At 36.6% G+C, this 22,050-nt stretch overlaps 1 protein-coding gene across 8 annotated transcripts in view; it reads left to right on the top strand.

Moving 5' to 3' along the window:
• Positions 1–22,050, top strand: part of LOC138736713 (transforming growth factor beta receptor type 3-like) — a 130,666-nt gene that overhangs the window by 56,730 nt on the left and 51,886 nt on the right. For all 8 annotated transcript variants that reach the window (XM_069886690.1, XM_069886678.1, XM_069886646.1 and 5 more), the window contains 6 exons: positions 6,034–6,184; positions 7,202–7,355; positions 12,873–13,017; positions 14,312–14,480; positions 20,832–20,938; positions 21,339–21,476. In XM_069886690.1, the coding sequence (XP_069742791.1) occupies positions 6,034–6,184; positions 7,202–7,355; positions 12,873–13,017; positions 14,312–14,480; positions 20,832–20,938; positions 21,339–21,476 (864 nt within the window). The remainder of the gene's footprint in view (positions 1–6,033; positions 6,185–7,201; positions 7,356–12,872; positions 13,018–14,311; positions 14,481–20,831; positions 20,939–21,338; positions 21,477–22,050) is intronic.

Below are 22,050 nucleotides of genomic sequence, written 5' to 3'. Positions count from 1 at the left end.
TATTACTTTTGTCTAAAAAGTTGCCTAACAAATAAAGTTCTGAATCATCTGGGAAGATCACCCTTATAATTCTTGTTAATACTTCAGAAATTTCTTGCCAAAAAGGTCTAACCTTCACACATGACCAAGTTGAATGAAAGAATGTTCCTTCCTCTATTTCACACCTAAAGCACCATTCTAGTCTTTCTGGCTTGGATTTGTGCAACTTCAGTGGAGTAAAATACTGTGTTCAAAAAAATTATATTGAATTAACCCATATCTCGCATTAATAGTTGGAGTTACACTATCCACACACCATTAAGACCAGGACAATTCTGGTATTGCAACACCTAAGTCAGACTCTCATCTTTCCCTTGATCTCTGCAGACCAGGTTTTGCACTTTCTAACTAAAGAGTAAAATGCATTCTAGTAATAAATTTGGGCATATTACCCATCCAAAGCGTTCGTTTCATTTCAACAACTCCTGGAGGAGTCGATGCCTGTCCTCATTGCTCCCTCAAGAAAGCTCTCAGTTGAAGAAAACATAGAAATGTTCCATTAGGTACACCATAGGTGTGTCTCATTTGTTCAAATGACATTAAAATACCATCTCTATAACAGTCTGCTTACAACGTATACCCTTTTGAAACCATATCTTTAGAATTCTGTTACTCATATTCATAGGTTACAATACATTGTTACATAATGAAGCTCTTAGCAAAACGTTAATTAATTTCCTGCCATATTTACCAAGATAGGGTTACTTGTTTTTATTGATTTAGTGCCCCATTTATAGATAAAATCTTTAGCTGTTACTTCATTCATAGGAGGTAGCTCCAAACGAACCCAGTTTGATATCTAACATTAATTTTTTTTAAGAAAGCTAAAAATCTTGCTTGTGCAGCCCAATAATTTTAAAATCTGGAAGTCTCCATCCTCCTAATTATAATCCCAAGTTAGTTTTTCCAGTGTAATTCTAAGTACTTTTTTATTCCATAGGAATTGTCTTACTTGATTGTTTTACAATTTGAAAAATTTTTAGGTAAAGCTATAGGTAGTGATTGGAACAAATATTGAAGTCTTGGAATCATTTTCATTTTTACACAACTCACTCTTCCTATTAGTGTTATCAGCAGATCCTTCCATTTTTTGTAGGTTCTGCTCTACTTTATTAAACAAAGGAACATAATTAAGCTTATACAGATTTTGTAGATTGTTGTCTGTTAATACTCCCATATATTTAATCCCATCTGATTTCCATTTAAACCTACTGCCTATTGTATATCTTTCATAATCATGGTTTATTAAGGGCATTATTTCACTTTTTTCCATGTTAACTTTATAACCAGATACTCTACCATATTTTCTGAGAGTATCCTGTAACTTTTCCAAGGATCCTTTCAGATCTGACATATATAATAGTACATAATCCACAAGTAAACTTATTTTATGCTCATCATGTCCAACCACGAAGCCCTTAATCTCAGGATCTCTTCTATTAATTTCAGCCAGAGGTTCAGTTGCCATTATGAACAATGCTGGAGGCAGGTCATCCTTGCCTACTCAGTCTACTCAAGGGAAATACTGTTGACATTTGACTATTCACAGCTATGGACTATGATATAACACCTTAATCCAATTAATGAATCCTCTTCCTATACAAAATTTCTCCAATGTTTTAAACAAAAGTGTCCATTCTATGGGGTTCAAACACCATCTGTAAACATCTTCCTGTTTCTCTGCTATTGAAATGGTCAGCATAAACAGTGAGTGATCAGAAAGTAACCTTAATATGTATTCTGACTTTATCGCCCTATCTTTTGGTCCAGCCGACAGTAAAAATAAATTGATTCTTGTATGTGAATCATGTACTTTAAAGTAGAAAGAATATTCTCTCTCCTTTGGGTTGAGCTGCCTCCTTCATATAACGTCATTTTAGCAGCCTTAGCCCTAGTTACTGTTCTTGCAGCTTTATCCAATGTCAGATCCAGACAGAAATTAAAATCTCCTATCAAAATATTTTGTCTCCCTTCAGTAGCTTTCAAATATATATCTTTGGTAAAGACTTCATCATCGTAGTTTAGCACATAAATGTTCATAAGCGTCCATGATTCTGAATAAATCTTATAATTTACTATCTCGTATCTACACACTTAGTCTTTTGATATATTCTCTACACTAGCTGGAACATTTTTATTTATTAAAATCGCAACCCCTCTTGCCTTAGAATTGAACGACGTAGAGAAGACCTGCCCCACTTATCCTCTTTTTAACTTGTCATGTTCCACCTAAGATGTGTTTCCTGTAAAATGACCAAATCTGCCTTTAACTTTTTCAAGTGAGCAGAAACTTTCTTTTTCTTGATTGTCCCATGTAAACTTTAAAAATTATAAACTTTAACATCTTATTTACATTTCTGGTCAACAATCCATCTTGGGCATCACGAGCTTTGGGGGTGGACATACGCCAGATATACCATAAAACCCTTAAAATGAGGCTGAAAAAGGGTGGTCAACTTGCACGCTGATCTACTTGTACACTGAAATATAAAATAGTTATCATTGGATTCCTAATTGTAGGCTCTCCTGGGAAAAGCCCTTCTTCCATACCTTCTTTAGTATTCTCTGAGATGTTGGCTTAACATTAGATGTGCATATTATGCTGCTGGCTGTACTGTAGGGTTAGCAGGACTACCTCTGAAATAGCCATGTCAAAATAACTAATAACATTAAATCATTGTATTGCTTGGTGTTCAACAACACTCTTTGAAAAAGAGTTCAACTGAGCTGATCTGCTTTTGATTTTCCTTCCCTCCCAAAAAAAATGTTGCTTACCTTTGACAAAATGGGGACAGTGCATTGTGGCCACATTAAGACTAGAGGTTGGTTGTTTGTGGGTGGCTTTGGTTGGCACTGGAGTGTGTCAGAGTTTGTATATGTGCAAGCTAGTGTGAAAGAGAGCACATGTGTTTGAGGTACAGTGGGAATACAGGCATACAAAGAGAGAGTTGACATGTTGGGGAAATAAATTGTGGATCAGAGTTGGGTTTATTGTGGTTGAGTTTAAATTGTGGTTGGGTTTAAACAGGCCATGGTTAGCCTACTCAGGATCTGACTGTATCCCAAGTAGACCTTGATTGAGAAATAGAAAATCTGCAGCTACATGTAAATTTGAGGAACAACACATCGTATTCCTCCTGGACAACCTTAAACCTAACAACACGAATATCGATATTTCTAATTTTAAGTTACCCTTTACCCCTATCTGATTTGCCATCTCTTCTTTACCTACTCCTGTATATTTTTCTCTTACATTTCTTTCACCATCTGCTTCCTAATGGTTTCTCCCTCCTCCAGTCTCTCCGCCTCTCACAGCTGTCCTATACTATTACCTCTGGGCCCCTCCTCCAGCTTCTTTTATCCCTTTATATATGTAATCTCACCTAATCTATCTTGGTCTTGATAAGGGTTAATTCCTGAAATGTTAACTGACCACTTTTATCCATGGATGTTATATGATCTGCGGAGTTCATTCAGCAATTCTTTGTTTCTTCGAGTTGATGCCCTGCTTTCTTGTGGGATGCTGAAGTTGAACCTTGATCTGACTTACAAAATAGAACATCAGTAGGTGGACTTCAAATGAATTTTGCTCATTTATGACAGCCACTCATGGTCTGTATACGTCTTTTCTTGAGTACAGATGGCTGGATTATGCACATGGAAATGTGAAGAATTTTTTTAAAAATAAGTTCAGTGCAGACTTGTTGTAGAATTGTGAATACATAAACTTTGTTTTTCAGTTATGTAATTCTTAAAAAAAAAAAGGAGGAAGATAGGATTTCAAGGCCTAATTCCTTTCACACAATGACTTTCTTTGTTTTCTATTGCCAATTATAGCCTCATAATTTAACATTTTCTAAAATCTTATATGACCATTTGCACCATTGCTTTTGAAAGCTTTTAAAATTAATAATTTTATTTATGATCCATTATCTTGCACACTTTAAATGCAAGAATGAATGCATTAGACTAAATATAGTGTTTAAAATAGTACATAGATTAGCAACTATTTTTGTTTACATTAATAAACCATAATTGGCAATATATATCAAAATAATGCCAATATCGAAAACAGCTTGGGGAGTTGTGTGTCAGTAGCAGTTAACTTTTCATCCCTTGCACGAATTCTTTTGTTGTAACTTCAGGTTATTAAAGGACCTTTAAATGGTTCAATTGAGAGCTGCTAACACATAAAAGTAAAAAAGGCTTTGTTTCCTGGCCTGCTGATAGGAAGTTTAGGAAAAGTTTGGTTCCAAACTGTTCAGCTGAAACTCTGGGTTCTGTTAGGAAAATAAACATTTTTTTTCTCATTGATTCCAATAATAAATTGTCTGTAAGTGACTAATTCTTTTCATTTCTCTTCATATAAATAGTTTCATTGACAAATTATTTCAAAGGTCAGCTTTCACTGTCTACTTTATGTTTTAATTAAACTCTCATTTAGAAGCTGTATTTCTTGCTGAGGGGATGGCTGTTGACTATTATGGCTGAGCGACTGTATTGCAACGTTTCAAGAGCATTGGACTTTTCCCTGACTACTTCCTTGAGGATAATCTATGGGAGGAGACATAAAATAAGGATTGGACCTGTGACCAGGTTGTCAAAGAGGGTAAATAGTCAGTTAACAAGAGGGGGTGACTCCCAACAAGGATTGATGTTTGGAGGAAGAACCTTCATCAAGGACTATGGTTTATTGTTTTATTTAGATCAGAAGCCTTTGAGGGATGTATGGTGCGTTACGGGTTCAGGGCCTGGGCTGAATGAAATGTCCATAGCAGGGGTGCAGTGCTAATTTTTAGGTGCCGGAGCGCACCAAGAACGGCGACAAGGAGATGCCAGAGCTGCCCCCTGAGACGCCGGAGCGGCACTCCGATGAGCTCTGGCAGCACTGTGCTCCTGCTCCATAGGGTTGAAAACAGTTGGAGAAGAGGGCTGGGAGGGTCAGAATATCAAAGTTTGGAGGGATCAGAAGATTGGGTCCTTCAGAAGGAGAGAGATGTAAAATGATCTTTTAATTAAAGTCTTCTAAACTGAATTTTCTTGCTCTACTGTTCTATTTTAAACACTATATTTAGTCTGATACAGTCTCTCTTTTTAAACAAAGTATCTGTTCAGCTGCAGAAAATACGAATTTTGATGCATTTGTACATAATACAATCTATATGACAATCATATTATCTGAATGCTAAGATCTTGAATGGTAACATTTTTATTTGCACTTTGCCAAATGCATTTTGGAAATTCAAATAAGCTACACTTGTATGGTAATGTTGTCCTCCACAGACATAAGCTCTTTTTTTTAATAACCAGAACCAGGTCCATAGAGCATTACTAGGCATTAATCAATCTGGTCACCACCTCCCTTTTGGATAGCATCCTGGACTTCAAGCTGTAACGATTTCCTTCTTGGCATCTATATCTTACACGAGTGAAATAGGGTGCAACTGCTTGTTGACACATCAACAATGAGCTGTGGTTGGAATTTGTGGCCATTTCACTTTTGAGAAATGCAGACAATACATCAATTATGGCTGGTTAGCATTAGCATGTGTGTGGTACTCCCGAAGATGCTAATTTTTTATGGGTAAAAAAAATATAATTGGTACTTTCTAAGTTCACAGATTCTTGCATGCTAGGCTCACAGAGCAAACTTGCACTGCTTCCCACATCTGGCATAATTTAGATATTGTTTTGGGATATGTTGTCTGCTGTATTTGAATAATGGTGTGTATGTAATTGGAAGTTTATCTTTGATTTAATTAGAATAGGCAACAAGATATTCCTTTAGAAATATTGATTAAAAGAAATCTCACTTATAAACATGGCAGCAAATTATCCTATAAAATCACATAGAAAAAAAAATCTATGTTACTTAATCCATTCCTGAAGTAAATGTACTCTTACAAAATTCTTAACTCAGTGTAAAACAATGTTTTTACATAAAGAATGATTATAAATGTGTTGATTATCTAAGCCTATTTTTGTTCTCCACAGCTTCCTACATATTCCATTGCCTCACCTGACAATACAAACACAAATTCAAATTCAATGCATCAGTTAAAGCAATTTAAAGGAACCTGCACTTCATTCATGTCTTTTGATAGGCATGAAAATAGTGAAACAAATATTATAAAAATGAAAGAAGGTAAGTGTGCAGAGCTAATTTAATACTTGTGTAATGTTTCTCTTCTGTTGTCCAGAAGTTGGAAAAGTTTAGTGTTGTATTGAGAGATAAATTAGAGTTGCAAGGATTTACATTTCTTACCTGACTACTGAAATTAAACATCCACTTAGAATTTCTATGGATGCATTTATAAATATATACGGGACTGCAGCATCTGCAAAGACTAGTTTTGATGATTGTTAACCCAGTGTTCACAATACTGCATAATTGTATTTTTTCAGATTTTATTTCTGCTTTTATCTTAGAGAAAAATGAGCTTGTTGTATTTTTGGTAATAATGTTCCTAAATTTAGTCTTGTACTCGAATAATTATCTGACTTTTTTTATTTACATAAATGCTGATTTTTTTTCAGCATTTTCTGATGTTCAGATTTTCAAAATGGTTCTTTAATTTTCATTATCTCTTTCATGGGGTGAGAAGAGTGGAAGGAAAGACTTTAGTGTGCATGAGATCAGGATCCAACATGGTATGAATTTAACTGAGGGTCTAGGTTTGGATTGTTTCCAGAATTTTATCAAAACACTTTTTATTACCTAACTCTCCATGCTCAGTAAAGATCTATGCACTTGAGCAAAAAGAAGCTACTTGCTGCTGTTCTGTGTTTATATCACTTCATTGAAGCTTGATTGATTTCATTGCTGGAAGATAGGAATGTGAATATACATTTCACAAAATGCAACAGGTCATTATTGAGACTAAGTTGACTATTGAAGAGTATAACAGAATTCTACTTTTCTTTCGGGCTTATGAACCTTTGTAATGTGCAAATCAGTATGGGGAGAATAAAAATTTAAAAAACAAAATAACTCACAATTTTCATTTCTGTTAAGATTTTACTTAGAATTATTTTCTTATTTTTTAATTAAATAGTTTTAAAGTGAGAAATGTTTTCAAAGATTTTATCTCCAGTGGTATAACCAGTACTGGAAACTATTGTTTAGTCTCTTGTTCAATTTATCCTTTTTTTAACAAAATAGATGAAATGAACCTGCCTAATTGTGAACAACAGCCTCGTATTAATTCTGAATATTATCAAGATTATGAATTCCATAAAGATTTGAAAGGTTGTGTGACATCTGATCAACATGTAATTTCTCAACTCCACATCATAAATCTAATTGCCATATCGAGGTACTGATTTATTAGATGGTCTCTTCTTGGTTTTGTAGTTTTGTTACAGATCTGAAATGATTATTGCCTTGTATATAAATGATAATTAAATGTAGTGAAGATCCAAGTCCAGCTATCCTAGTTAGAAAGTTAATAATGGAATCTGTAAATAGACATTATCTAAGAAGAAACTTTCTCATTTATATTTTGTACTTTTAAAAAAAATTATCCCACTAAAAAAACATGGAAATATAGTATTATTGAAAAATATTCACCTCTTGAAAATCCAGTAAGTGTCTGCGTGGGTTTTCTCTGTTCTAAACTTAGCGGAGGTGTAGGTTAATGGGGTATAAACTGGGTGGCATGGACTTGTGAGCCAAAATGGCTTGTTCCCATGCTGTATGTCTAAATTTAAAAAAAAAAGAAATTACAAATATCCATGAACACATCATGTTTCTTTTTTGGGACCCTCCTAAAAATCCACCTCTTTTTCAAAGTTCAGATTTATTGTCAGAGTACATACATGACATCGCATACAACCTCGAGATTCTTTTTCCTGTGGGTGAGGCAGAATTATCAAAAAAACTATACTTGAAGATACGTAAACATGTAAACAAACTGTGCAATACAGAGGAAAAAAAATAAAGTGAAAAAATAAGAGTCCTTAAATGAGTTTCTGATTAAGTTGGTTATGGAGGAGACTGATGGTGGACCTATTCCTGAACCTAATGGCACAAGTCTTATGGCACCTATTATCTCTTTGTCAATGGTAGTAGTGAGAACAGAGCATGTGCTGGGCGGTGTGGATCCTTGATGATTGCTGCTGCTCTCCGATAGCAGCATTCCCTGTAGATGTTCTTGATGGTGGGGATGGATTTGCCTGTGATGTCCTGGACTGTGTTCACAACCTTTTGCAGGGCTTTCTGCTCAGGGTTAATGATGCCCCCATAATAGACCATGATGCAGCCAGTCAGCACACTTTACACCACAAACCTGTAGAAATTTTCCAGGGTTTCCAATGTCATACCAAACCTCCAGAAACTGCTGAAGAAATAGACATGCTTTCTTCACAATGCCATTACTGTGTTGGGTTCAGGAAAGATCCTCTGTGATAGTGATTCCCAAGAACTTAATTTTGCTCACCCTCTCCACCTGATTTCCTCAATAATCACTGGATCATGTACCTCTGGTTTTCCCTTCCTAAAATGAATAATCTGCTGCTTGTTTTTGGTGACATTGAGTGCAAGGTTGTTGTTGCACCATTCAACAAAGTTTTCAATTTCCCTCCAAAATGCTGACTCATCACCCCTTCAAGCTTTGTCATTCAACCTTGTAATATTTACTTAGATTCAGCATCCAAAAGTGTTTAAACACTACTTTATGATCTAATACTGAAGAGAAGAGCAAATGGAAATCTTCAAATGCTTAGTTAGACTTTCAAAGGTCTGTATTGTCTTGAATTCACATTTACCACCTGTGTGTCTGCCCACTTACAATTTTTTTGTCCAGACCAAGACAATTGGCCAGGATTAAAATTGAAAAATAATGCACGTTGTAATATTTAAGAATTTTCACTTGTGATGTGGTTTGTAATGATGCTCTTGTTTGTAATGATGCTCTTGCCGAGATGCTCTTGCTCTTGCCGAGATGTGGTTTGTAATGATGCTCTTGCTGAGATGATTAATTTAGAAAGTCAATGCTTGTGTTAGTAAATATTGAATCAGATTCTGTCATAAGCCAGGGTTATAAAATGTGAATGAGTATCAGGCTGGCAACCTAATGTAACAATTCACATTGATCCGTCAGTAATTCATATTAATGCACCGTAGTGGAACAATTCACATTGATCCGACAATAATACATATTAATCCACCCTAGTGGAACAATTCTCATTAATCCAACAGTAATACATATTAATCCACTCTAGTTGAACAATTCACATTGATCCGACAGTAATACATATTAATCCACTCTAGTGGAACAATTCTCATTAATCCAACAGTAATACATATTAATCCACTCTAGTTGAACAATTCACATTGATCCGACAGTAATACATATTAATGCACCGTAGTGGAACAATTCACATTGATCCGACAATAATACATATTAATCCACCCTAGTGGAACAATTCTCATTAATCCAACAGTAATACATATTAATCCACTCTAGTTGAACAATTCACATTGATCCGACAGTAATACATATTAATCCACTCTAGTGGAACAATTCTCATTAATCCAACAGTAATACATATTAATCCACTCTAGTTGAACAATTCACATTGATCCGACAGTAATACATATTAATGCACCGTAGTGGAACAATTCACATTGATCCGACAATAATACATATTAATCCACCCTAGTGGAACAATTCTCATTAATCCAACAGTAATACATATTAATCCACTCTAGTTGAACAATTCACATTGATCCGACAGTAATACATATTAATCCACTCTAGTGGAACAATTCACATTGATCCGTCAGTAATTCATATTAATGCACCGTAGTGGAACAATTCACATTGATCCGACAATAATACATATTAATCCACCCTAGTGGAACAATTCTCATTAATCCAACAGTAATACATATTAATCCACTCTAGTTGAACAATTCACATTGATCCGACAGTAATACATATTAATCCACCATAGTGGAACAATTCTCATTAATCCGACAGTAATACATATTAATCCACCCTAGTGGAACAATTCACATTAATCCGACAGTATATGGTTGCATTTTCCCTTCTGCAATTTTCTTCTGATTTTTCTCAAAAACAAATGACTGACTCAATGTGAGTAACAGGCTGTGATTTCATTTTGTTTATTATTAATGATTTGTTTTTGGAGAAATTCTTCATACATCCTAAGGTGGCACAGTTAGCGTAGCAGTTAGCTCAACATTTTTACAGCGCCAGTGATCAGGTCCGGGATTTGGATCCCATGCTGTCAATAAGGAGTTTGTACATTCTCCCTGTATCTGTGGATTTCCCCCGGGGGTTCCTGTTTCCTCCCACTGTTCAAAACTTACCATGGGTTGCAGGTTAATTGGGGGTAATTGGGAACCATGTGCTTGTAGGCCGAAAGGGCCTGTTATGATGCTGTATGTCTAAATCAAATCCTCTTTTATGCCTATAATTCTGAATGTACCCCTTTGCAGCATTCATGAGTTTAGTAACTTCAATACTTCTGAACTCCTCTCCTAATAACCTGCTCTACTGCATTACAAACAGTTTCAAATTTAATTTTTTTTCCAAACCCAGATTTTTTTTTCTCAGTATCATCCTGATGCATCACTATTTTACTTCTACTCTTTTCTCTTTAAGGGTTTTCTTCTCATACCTTTGTTCACTTTGTTAATTTATTTTTTTATGTAAAACTAATTGATCCTACTAGTAATTTTCTTCACTCAATCCTGCTTTGAAAGATTTGTGTAACTACACCAGTTATAATTTTTATTTTCTATCATTTACCAAAATGTTCTATTTCATATCATAGCAATATAGATTTATATTTACTGGTCTCCATGTGTTCCTGGTCATCTGCAGATTTTTAGTTGATTCCAAGTCCATCAAGTTGAGTTTATTAAACAAGTATTGGCTTAGGCAAAAATGGAATTAATTTCAAGAGGAAAATTAAAAATGAAAAATCATGTGGCAAAACTGATTGTTGCTTTTTGTTGTGCAACATTGATGTTATCTGGACAAGTTCACAATTATATTTCATAATATGTAATGATTACAGCATAGAAACAGACCAACATGGCCCTCCTAGTCTATGCCTAACTCCACTGACCGACATTCAACCTGCTACCCTCCATTCCTTTCCAGTCCATATATATATCCAACTTCACCTTAAATGCTAATATTGAGGCTGCCTCCATCACTTCGTCTGGAAGCTTGTTACACACACCCACCACTCTGAGTAAAGAAGTCCCCCTTTCTCCTGTTTCCTCTAAACTTTTCCCCCAACTCTCAACTCATGTCCCCTTGTTTGTATCTCCCCCTTTCTTAAATGAAAAAGCCTCTCCACATCAATTCTATCTATACCCCTAATAATTTTAAATACCTCAATAAAATCCCCTCGCAACCTTCTATGCTTCAAAAAATAAAGACCTAACTTATATAACCTTTCCCTACCACGTGGATCACGTAACCTCAGCAACATTCTAGTAAATCTTCACTATGCTTTTTCCAATTTGTTGATATCTTTCCAGTACTTTTGAGACAAAAACTGTACACAATACTCCAAATTTGGACACACCAATGCCTTGTACAATTTTAACATAACATCCCAGCTCCTATCCTCAGTGCTCTGATTTATAAAGGCCAACATACCATAAGCTTTCTTCACCACCCTATCCACATGTCACTTCACCTTCAGGGACTATGTACCATTATTCCAAGATCCCTCTTCTACTATATTCTTCAATGCCCTACCATTCACCATGTATGTCCTATTTTCATTAGCCCTACCAAAATCTAACACCTAACACTTTTCTGCATTAAACTCCATCTTTCAGCCCACTCTTCCAACTGGCCTAAATTCCTCTGCAAGCTTTGAAAGAAACCCTTCTTCACTATCCACAGATCCACCTATTTTAGTATCATCCACATACTTACTAATCCAATTTACCACCCCATTATCCAGATTGTTAATGTATATGACAAATAGTAATGGACCCAATATTGATCCTCCTCAAAAAATTCAATTAGATTTGTCAGACATGATCTTCCCCTCACAAATCCATGTTGACTGCCTATCCAAATATTTATATATACCATCTCTAAGAATACTTTCCATTAACTTACCCACTACTGATATCAAACTTACAGGCCTATAATTACTGGATTATACTAGATAATTACTGTAATGATTAAACAGAACTAGCTACTTTGTTCAAATCTGTTCATTAATGACAAATATTTTTCAATATTTAAAAGATGTATAATTAAATTATAAACTGACTTTCCATTTTTTTCTTTTATCAAAGTAGTGAATCCTTTTTGATGACCAGATTTAATTTTTTTAAATTTTGCTTTCTAAATCTGGCCCATTCTATTCTACAATTTAATAAGATTATGGCTATTCTGACTGTTCTACCTGGCTGCCTTTCCCCCATGACACTTAATGAGTCAGCCTTAATCCTCCCTAGGCAGAGAATTCTATAGATTCACTCCTCTCTGAGAAAAGCAGTTCCACTTCATCTCCATACTCAATCTACTCCCTCAAATCTTGAGGCTAGTTCTAGTCTCCAGTGGAAATAACTTCCTGCCAATATCTTTTCTATCATTTTTATAATTTTATATGCTTCTATAAGATGCCCTCTCATTCTTACGAATATCCATGAGCATGGTACTAGGGAACATGATCTTCCCTCAATCTGAAGGAAATATTGGATGATCAAGATATATATTTATATTTTTATTCATTGATTTTGTAGGCCTTTCATAATTTTCCTGTTGAACAGTTAAAATATTGTGTCTTACATTTTCTCAACATTATTCAATATTTGCATTACTAAAAAGGAATACAACAATGAAGTCCATTAACATGGATGTAGAATTTACTCATGGAAAGAACTGCCATAAATGCAGAATCTTGCTGATTATACAGAGCAAGCAACCCATGACCTTGAACATCATCGGAGAAGTTCCTTCATTAAATCTTAAGGTAATAAATCAGCACAGAATCCTTTATCATCAAAGTTACAGTAATCATTCAAGACACATTGAGAAGAATTCAGAAAGTATCCAACGTCATGTGCTAAGGACAGATGCATTTCTATCTGGTAGTCTTTATTGGCATTGCCCAAGGTGGAATGGGAAAGTAAAATATTACCACTGCTGAAATATATACAGAAAATGCTGAAAATGATTGAAAAATGAATAAAGTTATGATCCCAAAATGCTCCTTCACTGACAGGTCAACCACAAACCCAGGCTCATTTCTGAAGAGGAGGTTGAGAGCTGCCTTTTCTCTTATCAGTTTTGCTTAGAAAACTTTGCTGGTTATGTAACAAATTATACCCCTTCTAGTCCCTGTGATAGTACAGACCTATCACCATTCAATGTGATAGTACAGACCTATCACCAATGTATATAGTTACAGTATCTAGAGTGTAATGACTGTGCTTACAGCGATTGGCTGAAAGCTTAGCCACGCCTACTGTCTGGGCCTTAAAGGGTTGTGTCCCTAGCCAGGTCGGATCATTCCAGACTGGTCGGCCACCTGTGAAGAGCTCCTGTCTTTTGCTAATAAAAGCCTTGGTTTGGATCAACAAGTCTTTGGTTCTTTCGACGAGCTCTATAGTCCATTAGCTCTATATCAGTCAATATTACGGATGTCAAAATTACCTACTATTTCAACCCTATTATTCCTCCACCTATTTGTGATGTCATACCATATTAGTTACTCTAATCCCTGGTGAATATTGGAAGGGGGTTTTAGCAGAAACTCATGAAAGTGATTATCCCCTTCTTATTTCTAAGTTCTACCCATAGAACATACCTCAAGAATATTCTCTAAAAACACTACCTTGATGTTTGTTTTAATCTCTATTGTAACTTCACCACCTTTCTTACCTTGACTTCTGTCATGCCTGTGGCATCTATACTGTAGAACACTGAACGGCCAGTTCTGCCCATCCCTCAACCATATTTCTGTTACATCTATCATATCATAATCCCCTGTGCCTATCTATGCCCTGATTTAGTTTGTTTTGCCTGTCTGGCTTCTTGCATTAGTCTATCAGTCCTTGCTCCCTTACTCATATTATACTCTGTTGGCAAATATATAATCTTCACATTTGTTTAATGGAATGTAATATGTTCGCTCCTCGAACAATAAACCATTTTTACTATTTGCGAAAATAATTTTAGAAAAAGAATGGTATGATTTCATGGATAGTGGCATTTGAAAGTGGATGTTATTCTAAATTAAGTGACAATATTGTATAATTTCTCAGGTATCTCATAAAACCAATAAAACTTGGCCAGGACCAATAGAAGTTGATCCTAACCTCCCAACAACCTCAAGAAATCTATTGATGTGGGCCAAAAAACATGAATTTCCTGCTACATCTTTGACTGAGGTTCCATTAATTGATAATCTTGAAATTAAAATTAATCTCAATGGTAAGTGGAATTAAAGTTTTAAAATAACCATTTAAATGCTCATGAAATATTTGCTGTGATGCTGCTGGTCCAAGTTTGTTAAGCAGAGGCATCACTGAAGCTGACGTGGTATATTCTTAGTGTGCACTGAAGGGGAGATTTAATTATGCTGTTAGTAATACAGATTGGCTTTATTAAATAATTAAAATTTGTTTCTAGTGACAGAAGTGTTGGAAGGAAAAGACACTCATTTTGGATTGTTAGAAAAGAAAGTAGAGATGAGATGAAAGGCAAAAATTTACAGATGTAGGAAATAAAGACAGAACAAATTTGAAATGCTCAGCATATATGAAGAGCAAAACAAAGTGAACTTGGTGATCTTTCATTTGTAAATTGTGAGCAGGTTGGGCTAGTGGTATGGTGAAAGTGGGTTCAGAGTTGACCTTCAAAAGGAATAATTAGGCAGATTATTTTAGTTTTGGGGAGAAAACAAGCAGAACATGAGATTCAACTGACTAATTTTTTGGAGGTTTATCACAAGTGTGATGAACTGAAAGGTTTCCTTTGTTCCACAGAATTTTATGATAAAATAATTTGTTCTATTATTGAAATGATAATATTGAAAAATATTACTCTAAATGAATAACATTTGATTTATTATGGGCCCAGAGGACCCCAAAACCCAGCAGCAATAGAAACTCACCAAGACAAATGGTTACTCAAACAAAAGTTGCTTAAACTCCAAGTTTCTTAAACATGAAGAAAATTAACTTTTTACTATCAACTTAACCCCCTTCTAATTCTAAGTGCATGTGTATGTAACATGTTCAGGAAAGTTCTTTGATTCACAGACCAATCTCACTTCTCACTCCTCCATGTCTTATACTGTGCACAGAAAAGGTAAATGGTTACTGCTCAGGAAGGTTCTAGTTGGTTTTAGAGAGAGATTTGTTGCTCGTTGGAAACACATAAACTAATCTACTTCCATTAGTCACTTCAGTGACTTGCCAAAGAAACTTACCCCATCAGGGTTTTCCAAATGATAACCTCTTCTTTCAGGTCATCGCAGAGTTCCTCTTGTTTCCCTTATTTCAGGTGAAACACTGGAGATGAGCTGTCTTTTGAAAAGATTTACATTTATAACTACTTTCAGAAATGTCTCAAACAGTTTGATAGTCAATTAAGTAATGGAGGAAGCATGGCAAATAACTTGCATAATTGGGAGTGTAATTAATGATCAGATCATTTGTAGTCTTCTGCTTCTCTTCAAAGTGACCTTCACCTAAGAATGTAGATGTTCTCAATTTGACAATTCATTCAAAAGGCAGCATCTGTAGAGCTCTGGAGTTCATGCACATGTGGTGCAGCTCAAACCTGGAAAATTGCTTCCCCACATTTTTCACTTAAAAAAAAAATCTGTTGGATCACCAAATCACTGTGGGAAAACAAAACTGAAATAGGAATCAGTTATTAAATTATTTTTTTAAATGGATCACATTTTTACTATTTTATATCAATATTCTATTATTGAGCAGGAAAGGCTATATCAAATCATAGAATTATAAAATAAATTACACATAGTGAAGCTATTTGGCCTATCTAGCTACTCCCAATTGATAAAGAGTTCTCCAGCCTAATACCACCTACCATCATCAAGGGAGCAGTGATCGTCGGAGTGGGCTGAGACAGAGTGGTAAGGCTTTGACTCAACAGGCTTCGGCGAGAACAGATAAGAGGTGAAGATAGTAGGAGTTTAAGTAAGAGCCACCCTTTACAAGGAACAAAAAGGATTCTGCAGGTAGGCATAGGTACGGTCAGGTTTTATTTATCATGTACTTTGTTCCTCTTGTCATAAACAGTGGGAATAGCAGCCAAGGCAGGGGAATGCTCCTCTTGCAGAATGTATCCCTGATGACTTCATCTGTGAGAAGTCCATCCAACTGCAGCACCTGACTAACCGAGTTAAGGAATTGAAGCTGTAGTTGGATGAACTCTGGATCATTTGGGAGGCAGAGGGTGTGATAGACGGGGGTTACATGGACATTATCGCACCTAGGAGATAGAAGGAGGGTAGATGGGTGACAGTCAGGAGAGGGAAAGGGAACAGAGGCAGGCAGTGCAGTGTATTTTGGATACTGTTGGGGGGGATGATCTTCCAGGGACAAGCCATGTTGATCAGGTCTCCAGCATTCTTGTCTTGTGGCTAAGAAGGGAAGGGAGGAGAATAGGTGAGCTGTAGTGATAGGGGATTCCATAGTTGGGGGGACAGATAAGAAATTCTGTGGAAGAGATCGAGTATCCCAGATGGTACGTTGGCTCCCTGGTGCCAGGGTCCAAGATATCTCAGATTGAGTTCTCGGCATTCTCTGGAGGGAGGGTGAGCAGCCAGATGTCTTGGGCCATATGGGGACCAATAACATGGGTAGGAAAGATGAGGAAGTCTTGCAAGGAGAGTTCAGGGTGTTGGGCACTAGGTTGAAGGACAGGACCTCCAGGGTTGTGATCTCAAGTTTGCTATCCGTGCCATGTGCTCATGAGGTTACAAATAGGATAATGCAGCTTATGGCTAAAGAGATAGAACAGGAGGGAGGGCTTCAGGTTTCTGATTGTTGGGCTCTCTTCCAGGCAAGGTGGGACCTGTCATACAGGATTGTTTGCATCTAAACCAGAGGGGGACTAATATCCTTGCATATGTTTTCTAGCGCTTTTCCAGTGGGCTTAAACTAGATTTTCAGGGGATGGGAACCAGAGTGCCAGAGGAGTGGAGGAGGGAAAAGCTGATGTGAAAATTGTATGCAACGTTAGAAGTCAACGGGTTGTACGTGGTGGAAATTTTCTAAAGTGTATCTATTTCACTGCAAGCAGTATTGTAGGAAAGGCAGATAAGGTTAGAGCATGGATTGGCACGTGGAATTATGACATTGTGGCATCAGTGAAACTTGGTTGCAGGGGGGGCAGGACTGGCAGCTTAATGTTCCGGGCTTCCATTGCTTTAGACATGATAGAATGGGGGAGGGGAATGAAAGGGGGAGGAGTGGCATTGCTCATTATGGAAAATGTTACTGCTGTGCTCAGGCAGGGCAGACCAGAGGGCTCATCTACTATATGGCTAGAGCTCAGGAATGGGAAAGGTATGACAACATTCTTGGGGTTGTATATTATAGACTACCCAATAGTCAATGAGAATTAGAGGAGCAAATATGTAGAGGGATAGTAGACAGCTGCAGAAAACATAAAGTTGTGATAGTAGTGGATTTTAATTTTACACATATTGGCTGGGACTCCCATTCTGTAAAAGGCCGCGATATCTTGGAGTTTGTTAAATGTGTTCAGGAAAGCTTTCTGAATCAATATATAGAGGTACTAACTAGAGAGAATGCAATACTAGATTTCCTTTTAGGGAGCAAGACAGGACAGGTGACAGAACTATGTGTAGGGGAACATTTTGGGTTCAGTGATCATAATGCCATTAATTTCATTAATTATGGAGAAGGATAGGTGTGATCGTCGTAGTGGGCTGAGACTCAGAATGTAGGCCTTGGGTTGAGATTCTGAATTGGAGAAAGAATCTAAAATGCATGGATTGGGATGAGTTGTTTTCAGGCAAGGATATGTGAGGTAAGTGGAAAACCTTCAAAGGTAAAATTTTGAGAGTACAGTGTTTGAATGTTCCTTTTAGGATTAAAGGCAAGGTTAGCAGGCATAGGGAGCCTTGATTTTTTAGGGATATTGGGGATTTGGTTTGGAAGAAGAGAGGTATATAGCATGTATTTACATTTAAATATAAATTTTATATTTAAATGTAGACATACAGCACTATAACAGGCCAATTCGGCCTTACGAGTCTGTGCCACCCTGTTTACACCCCATTAACCTACACTGCTGATAAGTTTTGAAGAGTGGGAGGAAACCGGAGTCCCCGGAGAAAACCTATGCAGACACTGGGAGAACATACAAACTCCTCACAGATAGCATGGGATTCAAACCCAGATCTGATCCCAATCGCTGGCGCTGTAAAGGTGTTGTGCTAACTGCTATGCCAACCGTACCGCCCTCTACATGGAGCAAATTAGGTACTTGAGGAGTATAAAAATGCAAGAAAAACCTCAAGAAAGAAATCTGGGAAGGTTGAAAAAAGACATGAAGGCTTTGACAGACAATGTGAAGGAAAATCTTAAGGGTTCCTACAGGTATATGAAGAGCATGAGGATAGTAAGTGAAAAAATTGGTCCCCTTGAAGATCAGAGTGGTCAGCTTTGAATGGAGCCAAAAAGATGGAGGAGATCTTAAATTTTTTTAAAAATAATATTCACTCAGGAAACAGGTACAGGGTCATGGGAAGTAAGGAGTGAGGTCATGGCACCTATACAGATTAAAGAGGAGGAAGTGCTTGCTGTCTTTTTTAAAACTTTTATTTAAAATAAAACCACTTAACAAACATATTTCAATATTTCAAACTTAATACAAATACATGAGTATTTTATTAAAAAAAGTAAAGAAATTAAAAAGAAAAACCTTATTAATCCCCTCCGCCTCAACCCCCAACACACTTAAAAAAAGAGGAAAAAGGGACAAGAAAACTACAACAGGAGAACTTCACTTTCTGAGACAGTTAAATGTCTAAATACACATAGAGACCTATAAGAGAAAGGAAATGTTTGAGATTCATTTAAATTTTAATATCAAGTTTGTAAATATGGACTCCATATTTTCTGGTGCTTGCTTTATTAAAGCAAATAAGGGTGGATAAATTCCATGGCCTGACAAGATATTCCCTCAGACCTTGAGGGAGGCTAGTGTAGAAATTGAAGGGGCTCTGAAAGAAATGTTTAAAATGCTCTTAGCCATGGGTGCAGTGCCAAAGGCTTGGAGGGTAGATCACATTGCTCTATTGTTTAAAAAAGGCTCCAAAAGTAACCTGGAAATTCTAGGCCAGTGAGCCTGATGTCAGTGGTAGGTAAGTTATTGGAAGGTGTTCTCAGAGATCAGATATACAATTATTTGGATAGCCAGAAAATGATTAGGGATAATCAATATGGCTTTGTGCATAGTAGGTCATGTTTAATCAATCTTGTAAAGTTTTTTGAGAAAGTTACTAGGAAGGTTGACAAAGGAAAGGCTGTGAATGTTGTCTATATGGACCTTAGTAAAGCCTTTGACAAGGTCCCAGATGGGAGATTAGTCAGGAAGGTTCAGATGCTAGGTATTCATGGTGAAGTAGTGAACTGGATTTGACGATGGCTATACGGGAGAAGTCAGAGAGTAGTAGTGGATGATTGCTTCTCAGATTGGAGGCCTGTGACCAATGGATTGGTTTTCATTAGCTTGCAGAGGGATCTGGACCAGATGGAAAATAAACTGAGAAATGGCAGATAGAATTTAATGCAGACAGGTGTGAGGTGTTGCATTTTGGAAGGTCAAACCAAGAAAGGACATATATGGTGAATAGTAGGGCACTGAGGAGAGCAGTAGAACAGAGGGACCCAGGGATATAGATATATAATTCCCTGAAAGTGGTGCAACAGTGGATCGAGTTGTAAAGAGAGCTTTTGGCATATTGGCATTCATAGATCAAAGTATTGAGTTTAGGAGCTGGGATGCTATAGTAAAATTGTATAAGGCACTAGTGAGGCCAAATTTGGAGTGTTGTGTACAGTTTTGGTCACCTAACTACAGGAAAATTATCAATAAGATAGAAAGAGTGCAGAGAAGATTTACTTGGATGTTATCCAGACTTCAGGAACTGAGTTACAGGGAAATGTTAAACAGGTTAGGACATTATTCCCTGGAGTGTAGAAAAATGAGGGGAGATTTGATAGAGGTATTTAAAATTATGAGGGGGATAGACAGAGTAAATGTTGATAGACTTTTTCCACTGAGGATGTGAGATACAAACCAGAGGTCATGGGTTAAGAGTGAAAGGGGAAAAGTTTGAGGGGAACATGAGGGGGAACATCTTCACACAGAGAGTGGTGGGAGTGTGGCGAGAGCTGCCAGCTGAGGTGGTGAATGCAGGCTCATTTTTAACATTTAAGAAAAATTTGGAGGTACGTGGATGGGAGAGGTATGGAGGGCTATAGACTGAGTGCAGGTCAGTGGAACTAGGCAAAAAAATGGTTTAGCACAGACTATAAGGGCTGAAGAGCCCTGTTTCTGTCCTGTAGTGTTGTATGGTTCTACCAATTCTTGGTTTTTAACCAAATCATGTCAAATATCAATTTGGTGCCATACCATTATTAAAGAGAACATATTGACATTCCATGAGAATACATTTCATGCTCATTATATATTATTTTATCATTCTACTATCTAGAGAATATGGATTTTCTTTTGAAAAAGTACAATTGATTATGAGCTAAATTTTTTCCTCAGCAAATGGCGCCCATATTCCTACATTGCAACTGGAGTCTTCAAATAAATTTGTTAAATCCGTTCACTGTGGAGAATCAGGAATGGAAATCACTGTTGGTAAATTTAAGGTACTGGTATACATTTATACTGCTCTTAAGATGAGGGAGAAGGATTTAGATTTGTACCTCAAGAGCACAAAGTCCTTGACTTTCTTGTTGAAGCAGCATTCTGTCTGAAATAAATGATAGGCAGTTCATCATTTCCAGATCCATTCAGTAATTCATTCTGTAAGGCATTCTACCCAAGATCTATCTATGAACATTGGTTCAATTTTAAAATCAAAACTAGAATGTAGATAAATTCAGAATGTTTAGAAGTTTTCATTCAGTAGTTGTCAGTTCAAACGATTCTTAACCTGTGGTAAATTTAGAAGCCTTTATAGAATGTTATCTGAAATGTGACGTTCAAGTCACTGAACATGGAATTATTAATTAATATTTGAATTTATTTACATTTTTCTCTTTTCAGAATTCAATTCAGGAAATTACATTATTGGATGACAACTGTAAAGGAAGCAGTAATGAAACACATTTCTTTCTAAAATACTTCCCTTACACTGAATGTAAAACCACAGAAAGTATGGATGGTCATAACTACATTAACAAGGTATTAAGTTTCAAGTTTATTATCATCCGATTGAACAAGTATAACCTGACAAAACAGTATTCTCCAATTCTTGGTGCAAAAATATGCAAACACCCAATCAGATGTAACACACATACAGAAAAATTATGCATACACAATACATATTTATTTATTGTTATATATGTGTACCTTGTTTATTATATAGTAAAGTCTCGAAAGATTAGTCATTCAGCAGTCTCACTGTCTGTGGGAAGAACTGTTTCTCAGCCTGATGGTTCTGGCTCTAATACTCCAGTAATTTTTTCCCGATGAGAGTAGCTGAAAGATGCTATGTGTGAGGTGATAGCGATCCTCGACGATTTTGTATTCCCTCTTCAAACGCAATCCTGGTAGATTGTGAACATGGGTTGGGAGGGAGACACAGGTGATCCTTTCTACCACTCTTTTGGTCCTGTGGATTGACCTCTGAATCAATGCTCATCATCTCATCATTAACCATACCATAAATGATGTTGCTGGCCAGGTGTGGCGTCTGCTGCAGCAGCACCACTAAATCAATGCACCAGGCACAATAGATAGTTAGGAAGAACATTTA

This window comes from Narcine bancroftii, chromosome 1 (genome assembly GCF_036971445.1).
Source record: "Narcine bancroftii isolate sNarBan1 chromosome 1, sNarBan1.hap1, whole genome shotgun sequence".
Classification (NCBI taxonomy): Eukaryota; Metazoa; Chordata; class Chondrichthyes; order Torpediniformes; family Narcinidae; genus Narcine; species Narcine bancroftii.
Note: the sequence above shows the minus strand (reverse complement) of the source record. Positions and strands in the feature narration are given on the sequence as shown.